We start from the raw sequence: 12,874 nt of genomic DNA on the forward strand, positions 1-12,874 counted from the left end.
CTTAAATCGTGGGCGGAGCTTAAGTCGTGGGCGGGGCTTAGATCATGGGCGGGGTTTTAAGTTGAGGGGGCGAGGCCGTCCGCTGGGCGGTGCCTGACGTCACGCCATGGCGGGTCCCGGGTGAGTGATCGCCTCTCGAGTTTGATGGAAGTTGTTGTCGTCGTCGTCGTTGTTGTTAAAGTTCCCCCCTCCCTGTCCCCGTGAGCTCGCGTGCGCGGCGCGCGATCGGCCACGTTCGGTCTCCGAGCCTCGCGGTGGCCGCCGAGCCCGGGATTTCCTGCGGGGGTTTCGTGCGGGGCGGAGAGGTGTTGCGGGTAGGCCGCGAGGGGGGCCCCGCGTTTTCCTGGACTCCCTGCGGGGTCGAGGCGCACGGCTGCAGGCAGAGAGGCAGAGAGGCAGATGCAGGGCACCCCCTCTCACGGGGAATACTCCGTGACTTCGATCTCCTTCCCGGAATTGTTGGCTACTGCTGCTGTAGATGTCCACGTGATAATCCACTCTGTTGAGCTGTCATTTGTAGCCAGGCCCGTGTGCTGTACTCGTAACGAATGGGCATGTTTTGTGTTACGTGACAAACCTTATTAATCGGCTGTCGGGTGGTGGCGGGTTTAACGCCACATTTACGCGATGTAACCCAGACAACGTCTTTTATGAACATAGAAAGTAGTTTATAACCACTCCTCCTCCCTGACCCGGCTCTTCCTCCTGAGCCCCACTCTCAACTCACCCGCTCTCCCGTATAACATTTACATAACGCCTTATTCCAAGATGCTTTCCAGCAATTAAAACATTGTACATACGATGATAGTGGTTGAGATAAAGAGTGGGGTTATTAAAAGTGGTGGTGTCGAAAGTGCCAAATTATTACTATTTCAGCGCAACATTTATAATTGTTATTTACGAAAAACATTTACAATTGTAATTTACAATTGGAAATGTTGTGTAGTGGTGCTCTCTATTACACCGGTGTGCTCAAGTAGTCGTACATTGCACGTTCTGTTCACGTGACAAACTTCACACATTTACTTTTTCGGGTGGAGGTTGGTATACGACATTTATCATGAAAAAGATCGATTTCGTACATTTGGTATTTGCACCATTGTTATACTGCAATGCTGTTACGAAGGAGTGATGTTTCACAACCCCTAGTAGTTTCATCGTTGGGCACGATATGGCGATGTGAAATTGTAGCTTCGTATTGTCGATGTCCTGCTCGTTTTGAATTACTTAACGGGAAGTTTTAACATCCACTGCCAAGCAGACGGGGCACGTATCTGTGGGTTCATCTACCGGCAAACTCGCTACCACTGGGCCGTGTCATCGTCGCCCCTGCTGCTGTTGGGCACTTAGTGAGAACTTGCTATTGAAGCCAGCGATAGCGATGCCCCTTCACGCATTGCGAGCAGGTTAAAGTGGTCAGTGGACCCTATTAAAACTCGGAATTGTATAGCGGTGGCAAAACGCAACTGCATCTCAAGAGGATGTACAGAAACAGTGGGCTCCTTTAGCACATAGAGGCAGTCGTATGTGGTAGAAGCAGGGCAATGTTTGAGCCTGGGCTTGAATGGGGGCTGGGAGTCGACAGCACGGACGACTGAGGAAATAAGTTGTAGACTTTTGGTGTAGCAGAGTAGAATGAGCGACCTTCGACTGAGTGAAAGTTGGCTGGGTGCTCCGATCGAAAGCCTTGGATTTGGATAGTTCGTGGAGGGGAGTAGAGCGAGATGGGAAGGGAGAGGCATACAGGGCGAGGCCATGGAAGATCTTGAAGATTGGATCGGGAGCCGGTGGAGAGATTGTGGGATTGGGGAGATGTGATCACGTTTACTGTGCAGCTAAAATGTCTGCAGTGACGATGTGGGGCAGTGAGGGGTGTGGGGAGGCTGTAGAGGAGAGAGTTGCTGTCACCTGGTAATTGACTGGTATCGGTATTGAGCAGCATAATCATTTGAAAGCAGCCAGGATTCTTTACAAGGATTTAAGGAGCTGGGCCCCCCTCTCTCGCTATACCATAACCCTCAATGCTTCTTATCACCCTAGTCCTGACACTCACCTTAACCCCACCTTCAATCTTAATCTTAACTATCAGCTTAACCCTCTTGCTAGCCCTGCTCATAACATTAACCAAAACGCTGGCCCTTACCCGAACATTACCCATAGGCCTGTTCTACCCATGGCCCTAACCTTATCCTGGCCATGAAACTGACACTAACCCTGGCACCTGACTCGCACCTTATCTGTGGAGCGTTTCGTCTTAACCAGGCAGCATCACACATGCTCTGCTGGCTCCTGTCGGGATGAGGGGGGGGTCTCGTGAGAGAAACTGTGCCACACTCGTTGCCTTATTAGCCGTGTGGAAGGGACGTCCCACCACTTACACCCCACCCCGAGAGGGGCGGTGGTCGGGTAAATTTGGATCCTACGCCGGGCGAGATTATAAATATCCTCGGGTACCGGTGTCTGTGTGTTGTGGTGTCCGACCATCCCAATGTCTGAGAACTTGCTGTCGGTGCCACTACACATGGCCTTTCCCGGCGTGTACCATCACTTCTCAATGTTTAGACATTTTTAAGCAGATCTCCATTTTGTCTTTCCACATGTACATTACATATTGTTTAATAACTTCAGCATACTGTATTGGCTTTCCAGACATTGATTGTCAAGCAGAATTTGTTTAATTAAACAAGCAAACTCTGCACTGGTTTGAACTTTCTGGGTATCATCAGCAGAGTCAGGCGTGTTAAACAAAAGCTTTTGGAATCCCAAATGTTTTTGGGGAACCGGTCTACCGGTTAGCGAAGCCGACCAAAACCAGAGTTCTTGGTTTAGACGACAGTCGACCCCGGTGGCGCTTGGGTTCAAATTCCACGCCACAGACGGACGGGCTAAAGGACAGACGGATGGAGGAGCTGACGATTGTGGTGGCCGGGAGGGGCCTGTGTGTGGTGCCTGCCCACCCTCGGGGCCGGCTCTGGTTTCATCAGATAAAACGAGCCACTCCGGGTTTTCCCCACCGCAAGCGTGAGTCGCGCGGGCAAAGGTGCGGCCTCATAAAGGCGCCGCTTGCCGCAGCTCGGTGTAGGGGGTGAGAGAGGTGGGCAGTGGTGGCTCGTGGTGGACAGCCATGGCTACCGGTGGGGAGTAGTGGTGAGCATTGGGGAGAGGTGTGGCGGTGGCGGGGCTGTGGTTGTAACGATTGTCATCGTTGTCGTCGTGATGATGGTGGCCGTGCGGGTCGCGGGCGGATTAGCTCGATCGCCGGTGCTGTAAAATCTGTTGTCGGACACCTTGTGTCACGTGACTGACGGAGGAAGACGGAGGGTGGGAGGGTAGGATTGGGCGAGTGATAATTACAAATGAGTGAGTGGCTTAGTGGAACAGTGTAGAAGTGAGTGAGAGCTTGTGAGAGTGAATTCGTGACTGAGTGAATGTGTAGTGGATTGGGTGAGTAAATGAGTAAGCAAATTAATTAATGAAAAAAACATTGAGTGAAATTGCCGAAGGTAGAAAACAAGTCGTGGATGGAGTGAGCGAGTCAGCGTGTGAGTGAATGTGTGATTGGGCGCGTTTGCGGTGGTTGAACGAGAGAGCAACCAGTGAGTCAGTGTTCAAGACATTGAGTGAGTAAATGAGTGGGTAATTCCGTTTAGTGAGTAATTGTGTGACTGAGTAAATTATTGAGTGGGTATCTTGAGTGTATGGGTGAGTGTGTGTGTGTAATTAAGTGGGTGAGTGTATAAGTATAGCTAGTGTAGTGGTTAGCGCGCTGAGGTACGAACTCGGCGATTCCCACTCACGGCCAAAATCAGTCGCGATTATCTGAACGGATCCTGGACCTCCCCTAGGTCGACTCAGCCTCAAACGAGTGCATGGTGCAGTGTGTAAAACATTGCCACTGGGAAGACAAAGGCGGCCGGGCGTGGTGCTGGCCACCCACCCCCTCGTGTGCCATGCTGGCCTTCATAGATACTCGCTAACAGCACTTTCCCCAACAGTCTGCTAAGGCTATGCGGGGAATCTTTGTTTATATGAGGATCTTTGCCTTTGTTCTGCAGGGCTGTGCTGACCGACTGAGGCCCATCCTGCGCCCCCCCCTCATGGAGGCAGCTCGTAACGGGGGCTGCGTAACGCAGTCCCCCCCGCCCCCCCGAACCCCGCATGCCCCCTCGCCCTCCTCCCCCTCCCGCTCCCAGCATGCACCAGGAGGACCCAGCAGCCCTTCCCAGAATGCACAGCAGCAGGGCGACACGCCGGGCCTGCTGCGCGTGTCTCTGCCCAACAAACAGCGCACCGTGGTGAGTGACCCACGCCGGTGACATAGTGGGGTGGTGATGTGATAACATGGTGAGATGGTAAATTGTTGAGGTGCTGAGCTGGTGAGGGGGTGGCCTGGTGAGGTGGTAACGTGGTGAAGTGGTGTCTTGGTGAGATGATAACATGTTGAGGGGGTAACGTGGTGGCGGAGTGGTGGTGGTAGCATAAAGGTTAGCGGACTGCCCTACGAACCCAGTAACCTGAGTCTGATTCCTGCATATCTGAGCCGGTCCTGGGCCTCCCCTGGGTAGACTTAGCCTCAAATGAGTATCTAGTGCGGTGTGTAACATCACCCCTGGGAAGACAAATGCGGCCGGGCGTCGTGATGGTCACACCACGCCCTCGTGTGCCGTGCCAGCCTTTATAGTTGCTCGCTAATAGCACTTGCTCCAGCAGTCTGTTAAAGCTACACGGGGGACTTTTGTGCGTGCGTGCGTGTGTGCAGGTGCACGTGCGGGGTGGTTCCTCGGTGAGGGAGAGCCTGAACAAGGCCCTTGCTATCCGCGGCCTCATCCCCGACTACTGCAATGTCTTCACAGTGCGCGACGGGTATGCCGCCGCCCGGTTCCGGTGCATACACGCCGTCCCACCGCAACTGGCACAGCACGCCACTGGAACTGGCATCGCGCGCCGGGTGTGATGTGACGTGGCGTGTGATGCGGGATAATGACGTGGCGTGTGATGCAGTGTGTGACGTGGTGTGTTACGTGGGATGTGACGAGGGTTGTGTGATGTGCGACGCGGGGTGTGACGGGCAGCATGAGGTCGGCTCTCAGCTGGGACGTGGACATGGCGAGCGTTGGCACCGAGGAGCTCCAGGTGGAGCTGAAGGACAACGTCACGGTCACCACCCACAACTTCGTACGCAGCTCACCAATCGCCACCATGCTCACCTCGCATCACTTGCCGCCATTCAACACGAACTGCAAAGCATCACACCAAGCGCAACTTGGTATGCAGCGCAACTTGGTATGCAGCTCACCTCATTTCACCGTCTGCCCTCCCCATCTCCCATACCCCGCCTCTATGTATGCCCCGCCCCCCCATCTCCTACTCCCCGCCCCCCCATCTCCGACGCCCCGCATCCCACCTCCCGCTTCCCGCCCCCCAGGTGCGCAAGACGTTCTTCCGGCTGGCGTTCTGTGACTTCTGCCTGAAGCTCATGTTCCAGGGCTTCCGCTGCCAGACATGCGGCTACAAGTTCCACCAGCGCTGCAGCACCGAGGTGCCCGTCATGTGCATCAACGTGAACCGCCTGCGGTAAGGGCAGCACACACACTCGCACTGCGAACAAGCCACCCCCACACACTCACCGATAATTAGCCACACACCACTAACGAGCCACACACCACTAACGAGCCACACACCACTAACGAGCCGTGCTTATGTGACCCGCCACTAACGAGCCAAAAGTACACGTGCTACGAACCCGACAACCCAAGTTTGATTCCCGCTGTTGACCAACATCGGTGACGAATATCTGAAGCAGTCCTCCATTTCCCTCATGCCTGAGCCTCCGTTAGGCTAAATCGTCCTTAAATGAGTGCCTTGATGCGTTGTGGATACATCTCCACTGGGGAGACAAAGGTGGATGGGCGTGATGGTAGCCAAACCAACCCCTTCTCATGCGCCCTGTTCGCTTTCATAGGTGCTGACAGCACTTGCCCCAGCAGTCTGTTAAAGGCTACACGGGGATCTTTATCGTTGTACAGGCTCACCGAGTGTTACACCCCGAGTCTCGTCCGCCAGGAGGGCCACACCTTCCATTTCGCCACCTTCTCTGGTCCCCCCCACTCTGCTGTGCTGCCCACCACCTCCAGGTATCCACAGGCAGCATCCACACAATGCCCCCCCCCCCGCCCTTCACTTGCCTGCGTGTGTGTGCCTTTGTGTGTGCGTGTGGTTGTACCTGTGTGTGCCTTTGTGTGTGCGTGTGGTTGTACCTGTGTGTGTGTATGTGTGCGTGTGGTTGTATCTGTGTGTGTGTGTGCGTGTGGTTGTACCTGTGTGTGTGTGTGTGCGTGTGGTTGTACCTGTGTGTGTGTGTGTGTGCGTGTGGTTGTACCTGTGTGCGTGTGGTTGTACGTGTGTGTGTGCGTGTGGTTGTACCTGTGTGTGTGTGTGCGTGTGGTTGTACCTGTGTGTGTGTGTGCGTGTGGTTGTACCTGTGTGTGTGTGTGCGTGTGGTTGTACCTGTGTGTGTGTGTGCGTGTGGTTGTACCTGTGTGTGTGTGTGTGTGCGTGTGGTTGTACCTGTGTGTGTGTGTGTGTGTGCGTGTGGTTGTACCTGTGTGTGTGTGTGTGCGCGTGTGGTTGTACCTGTGTGTGTGTGTGTGCGTGTGGGTTGTACCTGTGTGTGTGTGTGTGCGTGTGGTTGTACCTGTGTGTGTGTTGTGTGCGTGTGGTTGTACCTGTGTGTGTGTGTGTGCGTGCGGCTGTACCTGTGTGTGTGTGTGCGTGCGGCTGTACCTGTGTGTGTGTGTGTGCGTGCGGCTGTACCTGTGTGTGTGTGTGCGTGTGGTTGTACCTGTGTGTGTGTGCATGTGATTGTACCTGTGTGTGTGTGTGTGCGTGTGGCTGTACCTGTGTGTGTGTGTGCGTGTGGCTGTACCTGTGTGTGTGTGTGCGTGTGGTTGTACCTGTGTGTGTGTGTGTGCGTGTGGTTGTACCTGTGTGTGTGTGTGCGTGTGGTTGTACCTGTGTGGTGTGTGTGCGTGTGGTTGTACCTGTGTGTGTGTGTGTGCGTGTGGTTGTACCTGTGTGTGGGTGTGCGTGTGGTTGTAACCTTTGTGTGTGTGGCGTGTGTTGTACCTGTGTGTGTGTGTGTGCGTGTGGTTGTACCTGTGTGTGCGTGTGTGGTTGTACCTGTGTGTGTGTGTGGTTGTGTGTGTGTGTGTGTGTGCGTGTGGTTGTACCTGTGTGTGTGTGTGTGCGTGTGGTTGTACCTGTGTGTGTGTGTGTGCGTGTGGTTGTACCTGTGTGTGTGTGTGTGCGTGTGGTTGTACCTGTGTGTGTGCGTGTGGTTGTACCTGTGTGTGTGTGTGCGTGTGGTTGTACCTGTGTGTGTGTGTGGTTGTACCTGTGTGTGTGTGTGTGCGTGTGGTTGTACCTGTGTGTGTGTGTGCGTGTGGTTGTACCTGTGTGCGTGTGGTTGTACCTGTGTGTGTGTGTGCGTGTGGTTGTACCTGTGTGTGTGTTGCGTGTGGTTGTACCTGTGTGTGTGTGTGCGTGTGGTTGTACCTGTGTGTGTGTGTGCGTGTGGTTGTACCTGTGTGTGTGTGTGTGTGCGTGTGGTTGTACCTGTGTGTGTGTGTGTGTGCGTGTGGTTGTACCTGTGTGTGTGTGTGTGTGCGTGTGGTTGTACCTGTGTGTGTGTGTGTGCGTGTGGTTGTACCTGTGTGTGTGTGTGTGCGTGTGGTTGTACCTGTGTGTGTGTGTGTTGTGTAGTGCGGCTGTACCTGTGTGTGTGTGTGCGTGCGGCTGTACCTGTGTGTTGTGTGTGTGTGCGTGCGGCTGTACCTGTGTGTGTGTGTGCGTGTGGTTGTACCTGTGGTGTGTGTGCGTGTGATTGTAACCTGTGTGTGTGTGTGTGCGTGTGATTGTACCTGTGTGTGTGTGTGTGTGCGTGTGGCTGGTACCTGTGGTGTGTGTGTGCGTGTGGTTGTACCTGTGTGTGTGTGTGTGTGCGTGTGGTTGTACCTGTGTGTGTGTGTGTGCGTGTGGTTGTACCTGTGTGTGTGTGTGTGCGTGTGGTTGTACCTGTGTGTGTGTGTGTGCGTGTGGTTGTACCTGTGGTGTGTGTGTGTGCGTGTGGTTGTACCTGTGTGTGTGTGTGTGCGTGTGGTTGTACTGTGTGTGTGTGTGGTTGTACCTGTGTGTGTGTGTGCGTGTGGTTGTACCTGTGTGTGTGTGTGGTGTGTGGTTGTACCTGTGTGTGTGTGTGTGCGTGTGGTTGTACCTGTGTGTGTGTGTGCGTGTGGTTGTACCTGTGTGTGTGTGTGTGCGTGTGGTTGTACCTGTGTGTGTGTGTGTGCGTGTGGTTGTACCTGTGTGTGTGTGTGCGTGCGTGTGGTTGTACCTGTGTGTGTGTGTGTGTGGTGTGGTTGTACCTGTGTGTGTGTGTGTGCGTGTGGTTGTACCTGTGTGTGTGTGTGCGTGTGGTTGTACCTGTGTGTGTGTGTGTGCGTGTGGTTGTACCTGTGTGTGTGTGTGCGTGTGGTTGTACCTGTGTGTGTGTGTGTGCGTGTGGTTGTACCTGGTGTGTGTGTGTGCGTGTGGTTGTACCTGTGTGTGTGTGTGCGTGTGGTTGTACCTGTGTGTGTGTGTGCGTGTGGTTGTACCTGTGGTGTGTGTGTGCGTGTGGTTGTACCTGTGTGTGTGTGTGTGTGCGTGTGGTTGTACCTGTGTGTGTGTGTGTGCGTGTGGTTGTACCTGTGTGTGTGTGTGTGCGTGTGGTTGTACCTGTGTGTGTGTGTGTGCGTGTGGTTTGTACCTGTGTGTGTGTGTGCTGTGGGTTGTACCTGTGTGTGTGTGGGTGTGCTGTGGGTGTACCTGTGTGTGTGTGTGTGCGTGTGGTTGTACCTGTGTGTGTGTGTGTGTGCGGGTGGTTGTACCTGTGTGTGTGTGTGTGCGTGTGGTTGTACCTGTGTGTGTGTGTGGGGTGTGGTTGTACCTGTGTGTGTGGTGTGCGTGTGGTTGTAAGGCGCTGTAAGGATGGCTGGTGGTCGTGGGTTGCTGAGGAGATGGAGTCTGCCTCAGTGGCCCGTGATCACAAATCACTATTTAACTCCATCAAAAAAGTAACCTGCAGCGCCACACATATTACCATCATTAGAGGAAAAAACGGTGATCCAATCTCCGACCCCCAGGAACAGGTTTGCAGATTTGCTGAGCATTTCTGTGAGGTCCTGGGGGAGGGAAATTCTCTCAGCCAGGAAAACATCATGGCACAAAGTGGTGATAACCCTGCTGAGGCTGCGGTGCCTCAAATATTGGAAGAGGTCACCCCCTGTGAGTGGCTGGCTGAGGTGCCAGTTGTTGAGGAAGTACTGAGGGCGATCCGGAGTCTGAGACCAGGGAAGGCACCGGGCAGAGATGATCTCCCAAGCGAAATGCTGAGGGAGGGTGGCGTTTGTGCACAGACTGCCCTATATGACATCATAACAACAGTCTGGACCACTGGACGGGTTCCGCAGGACTGGAAGGATGCCCTGGTGGTCCCCCTCTTTAAAAAGGGGGACCATACCGACTGTAACAACTACAGGGGCATCTCACTCCTCAGTGTGCCGGGTAAGGTCCTGGCAAGGATTATTCAACATCGCCTTGCTAGGCACGCTGAGGAGAGGCTTGCGGAGCCCCAATGCGGTTTCAGGAAAGGGCGGTCCTGCACAGATGCCATATTTTCTGTCTGTCTGCTACAGCAGAGGTGTAGGGAATTCCAAAAAGACCTACATCTCTGCTTTATTGACCTGGTCAAGGCCTATGATACCATCAGTAGGACTGGGCTCTGGGTTGTTCTTCGTGCTTTCGGAGTCCCTGACCCTCTGCTCACGATCATTAAGGACCTTCATGATGGTGAGCGGGCCCGGGTAAAACTACGTGGCCGGGAGTCGGAGCCTTTCCCTGTACACCTTGGGGTGCGACAGGGATGTCCTCTGGCTCCCACATTATTTAACATCTATTTTGACCGCGTAGTTCGTGAAGCCTTCAATAGCTGTACCGGGAGAATTTCCATTTGGTACAGATATAATGGGAGGCTGATCGATGCCCGGGTGCGATCAAGGGATGGCTCCCTATTGGTCAACCACGTTATGTATGCCGATGATTTGGTAATAGCTGCTCATTCAGAAGAGGAGTTGGAGACGCTGCTGCTGAGACTGGAGCGTGCCACTAAGAGGTGGGGCCTTACCATCAGCCCCACCAAAACTAAGCACCTGCCTGGGTATTTGTACCATCGGACACTCCACCCCCACAACTCCCAATTGGTGATGGGGCAGTTGTGGAGAGAGTGGAGAGTTTCCCATGCCTGGGCAGTGTGCTTATGACCGGCTCCAGTTTATCAGCAGAGGTCTCACTCCGAATCAGTCGAGCGGCAATATCTTTTCATCGGTTGCGTAACGCTGTGTGGAAGCTACCTGGTCTGTCGCTCCGCACGAAGCTTCAGGTCTTCTCGGCCACGGTCATTCCCTCCCTTCTCTACGCTTGCGGAACGTGGACCCCCCTAGTGGAGCATCTTCGCCGGTTGGAAACATTTAGGCTGGCCTGCCTACGATCCATCCTGGGTTTAACCAGGCTGGATTGTGTGAGGAGCTCACAAGTCCTTGAAAGATCTGGGCAAAGTCCCATCAGTGAGCTCCTCCGGCAGGCAAGGCTGCGTTGGCTGGGTCATGTAGCCCGCATGCCCAGCCACCGCATGCCTAAATAGCTTTTGTTCGGCCGGATCGAGGGGGCTAAACGGGCGCGGCACGGGCTAGAGAAGAGATGGAGTGATGTGGTACAGGAGGACATGGAGCTGAGTGGACTTGCCGATGACTGGTACCAGCGGTGTCAAGATCGGCCTCAGTGGAGGAGGCTCGTGAAGAACGCTACTGGGCAGTTGGAGGCAGTCGCCCTCCAACAACAACGGAGGGCGGAGGAGCGACGCTCACAACAACGAGCGGAGCGCCGGGTGGCTAAAGCACAGCAAGTTGGTACAGTAGGGGGCACAGGTCGTGCATCAGCCACTCATCTCGGCCATCTCAGTCGACCCGTGGCACCTGAGTCTGCCCCGTGACCTCCTGCCAGCGGGCGTTCGACACTTCACGTGGCCTCAAGGTGCACATGGCCTGGCACAAGCGTCGTGGTGACGTCACCGCCACTTAGTGGCGAATGGCGGTTGTTGTTGTTGTGTGGTTGTACCTGTGTGTGTGTGCGTGTGGTTGTACCTGTGTGTGTGTGCGTGTGGTTGTACCTGTGTGTGTGTGTGTGTGCGTGTGGTTGTACCTGTGTGTGTGTGTGCGTGTGGTTGTACCTGTGTGTGTGTGTGTGCGTGTGGTTGTACCTGTGTGTGTGCGTGTGGTTGTACCTGTGTGTGTGCGTGTGGTTGTACCTGTGTGTGTGTGTGCGTGTGGTTGTACCTGTGTGTGTGTGTGCGTGTGGTTGTACCTGTGTGTGTGTGTGTGCGTGTGGTTGTACCTGTGTGTGTGTGTGCGTGTGGTTGTACCTGTGTGTGTGTGTGTGCGTGTGGTTGTACCTGTGTGTGTGTGTGTGCGTGTGGTTGTACCTGTGTGTGTGTGTGTGTGCGTGTGGTTGTACCTGTGTGTGTGCGTGTGGTTGTACCTGTGTGTGTGTGTGCGTGTGGTTGTACCTGTGTGTGTGCGTGTGGTGTACCTGTGTGTGTGTGTGCGTGTGGTTGTACCTGTGTGTGTGTGCGTGTGGTTGTACCTGTGTGTGTGTGTGTGCGTGTGGTTGTACCTGTGTGTGTGTGTGTGGTTGTACCTGTGTGTGTGCGTGTGGTTGTACCTGTGTGTGTGCGTGTGCGTGTGGTTGTACCTGTGTGTGTGTGCGTGTACGTGTGGTTGTACCTGTGTGTGTGTGCGTGTACGTGTGGTTGTACCTGTGTGTGTGTGCGTGTGCGTGTGGTTGTACCTGTGTGTGTGTGCGTGTGGTTGTACCTGTGTGTGTGTGTGTGTGTGCGTGTGGTTTTACCTGTGTGTGTGTGTGCGTGTGGTTGTACCTGTGTGTGTGTGGTTTTACCTGTGTGTGTGTGTGCGTGTGGTTTTACCTGTGTGTGTGTGTGCGTGTGGTTGTACCTGTGTGTGTGTGTGCGTGTGGATGTACCTGTGTGTGTGTGTGTGCGTGTGGTTGTACCCTGTGTGTGTGTGTGCGTGTGGTTGTACCTGTGTGTGTGTGTGTGCGTGTGGTTGTACCTGTGTGTGTGTGTGTGTGCGTGTGGTTGTACCTGTGTGTGTGTGTGTGCGTGTGGTTGTACCTGTGTGTGTGTGGTGTGGTTGTACCTGGTGTGGTGTGTGTGCGTGTGGTTGTACCTGTGTGTGTGTGTGTGTGCGTGTGGTTGTACCTGTGTGTGTGTGTGTGTGCGTGTGGTTGTACCTGTGTGTGTGTGCGTGTGGTTGTACCTGTGTGTGTGTGCGTGAGGGGACCTCCTACCAGCGAGCCTTCAATACTTCACCTTTGCCTCAAAGTGCACCTAGCCTGAAACAAGCGCTGTGGTGACGTCACCTCCTCTCCTTCCCAACAACCTGTGTAGACTAGATGGGAGATCTTTGTCTGTGTGTGCACGTGTGCTTCGCCAGGCGTTTATCCACGCAAACCTTCCAGTTCCCATCCATCGGAGGCGATCACGGAGGTCAGCTGACCCAGCGAGATCGAGCGAGTTCCACCCCCAACATCAACTCGAGCGTCATAGGCAACGTGGATGTGGGCTTCATAGAGGTGCTGGCCCACCCACCCACATCATCACCGACTCCTCCTCTGGCCCACCCGTTTATCCATTCACCCGCTATTCCGCTCCCCGACCTACCCAAACAGTCACCCCCTCCTCCTCTTACCCACCCTCCCTCCC

The 12,874-nt window shown here is 54.4% G+C and overlaps 1 protein-coding gene across 2 annotated transcripts in view; it reads left to right on the top strand.

Moving 5' to 3' along the window:
* The window catches only part of LOC133356712 (serine/threonine-protein kinase B-raf-like), a 23,139-nt gene continuing 10,265 nt past the window's right edge, over positions 1 to 12,874 (top strand). The window contains exons 1-7 of one of the 2 annotated variants that reach the window (XM_061574353.1): positions 1 to 120; positions 4,056 to 4,295; positions 4,760 to 4,863; positions 5,073 to 5,175; positions 5,426 to 5,574; positions 6,027 to 6,134; positions 12,606 to 12,744. In XM_061574353.1, the coding sequence (XP_061430337.1) occupies positions 4,098 to 4,295; positions 4,760 to 4,863; positions 5,073 to 5,175; positions 5,426 to 5,574; positions 6,027 to 6,134; positions 12,606 to 12,744 (801 nt within the window). In that variant the 5' untranslated portion in view covers positions 1 to 120; positions 4,056 to 4,097. Of the gene's footprint in view, positions 121 to 2,825; positions 3,148 to 4,055; positions 4,296 to 4,759; positions 4,864 to 5,072; positions 5,176 to 5,425; positions 5,575 to 6,026; positions 6,135 to 12,605; positions 12,745 to 12,874 lie in introns of those variants that run through there. The other variant, XM_061574354.1, reaches the window with a different exon arrangement.

The sequence above is a fragment of the Lethenteron reissneri genome, chromosome 55 (assembly GCF_015708825.2).
Source record: "Lethenteron reissneri isolate LAM-NWPU_2019-01 chromosome 55, ASM1570882v1, whole genome shotgun sequence".
NCBI lineage: Eukaryota > Metazoa > Chordata > Hyperoartia > Petromyzontiformes > Petromyzontidae > Lethenteron > Lethenteron reissneri.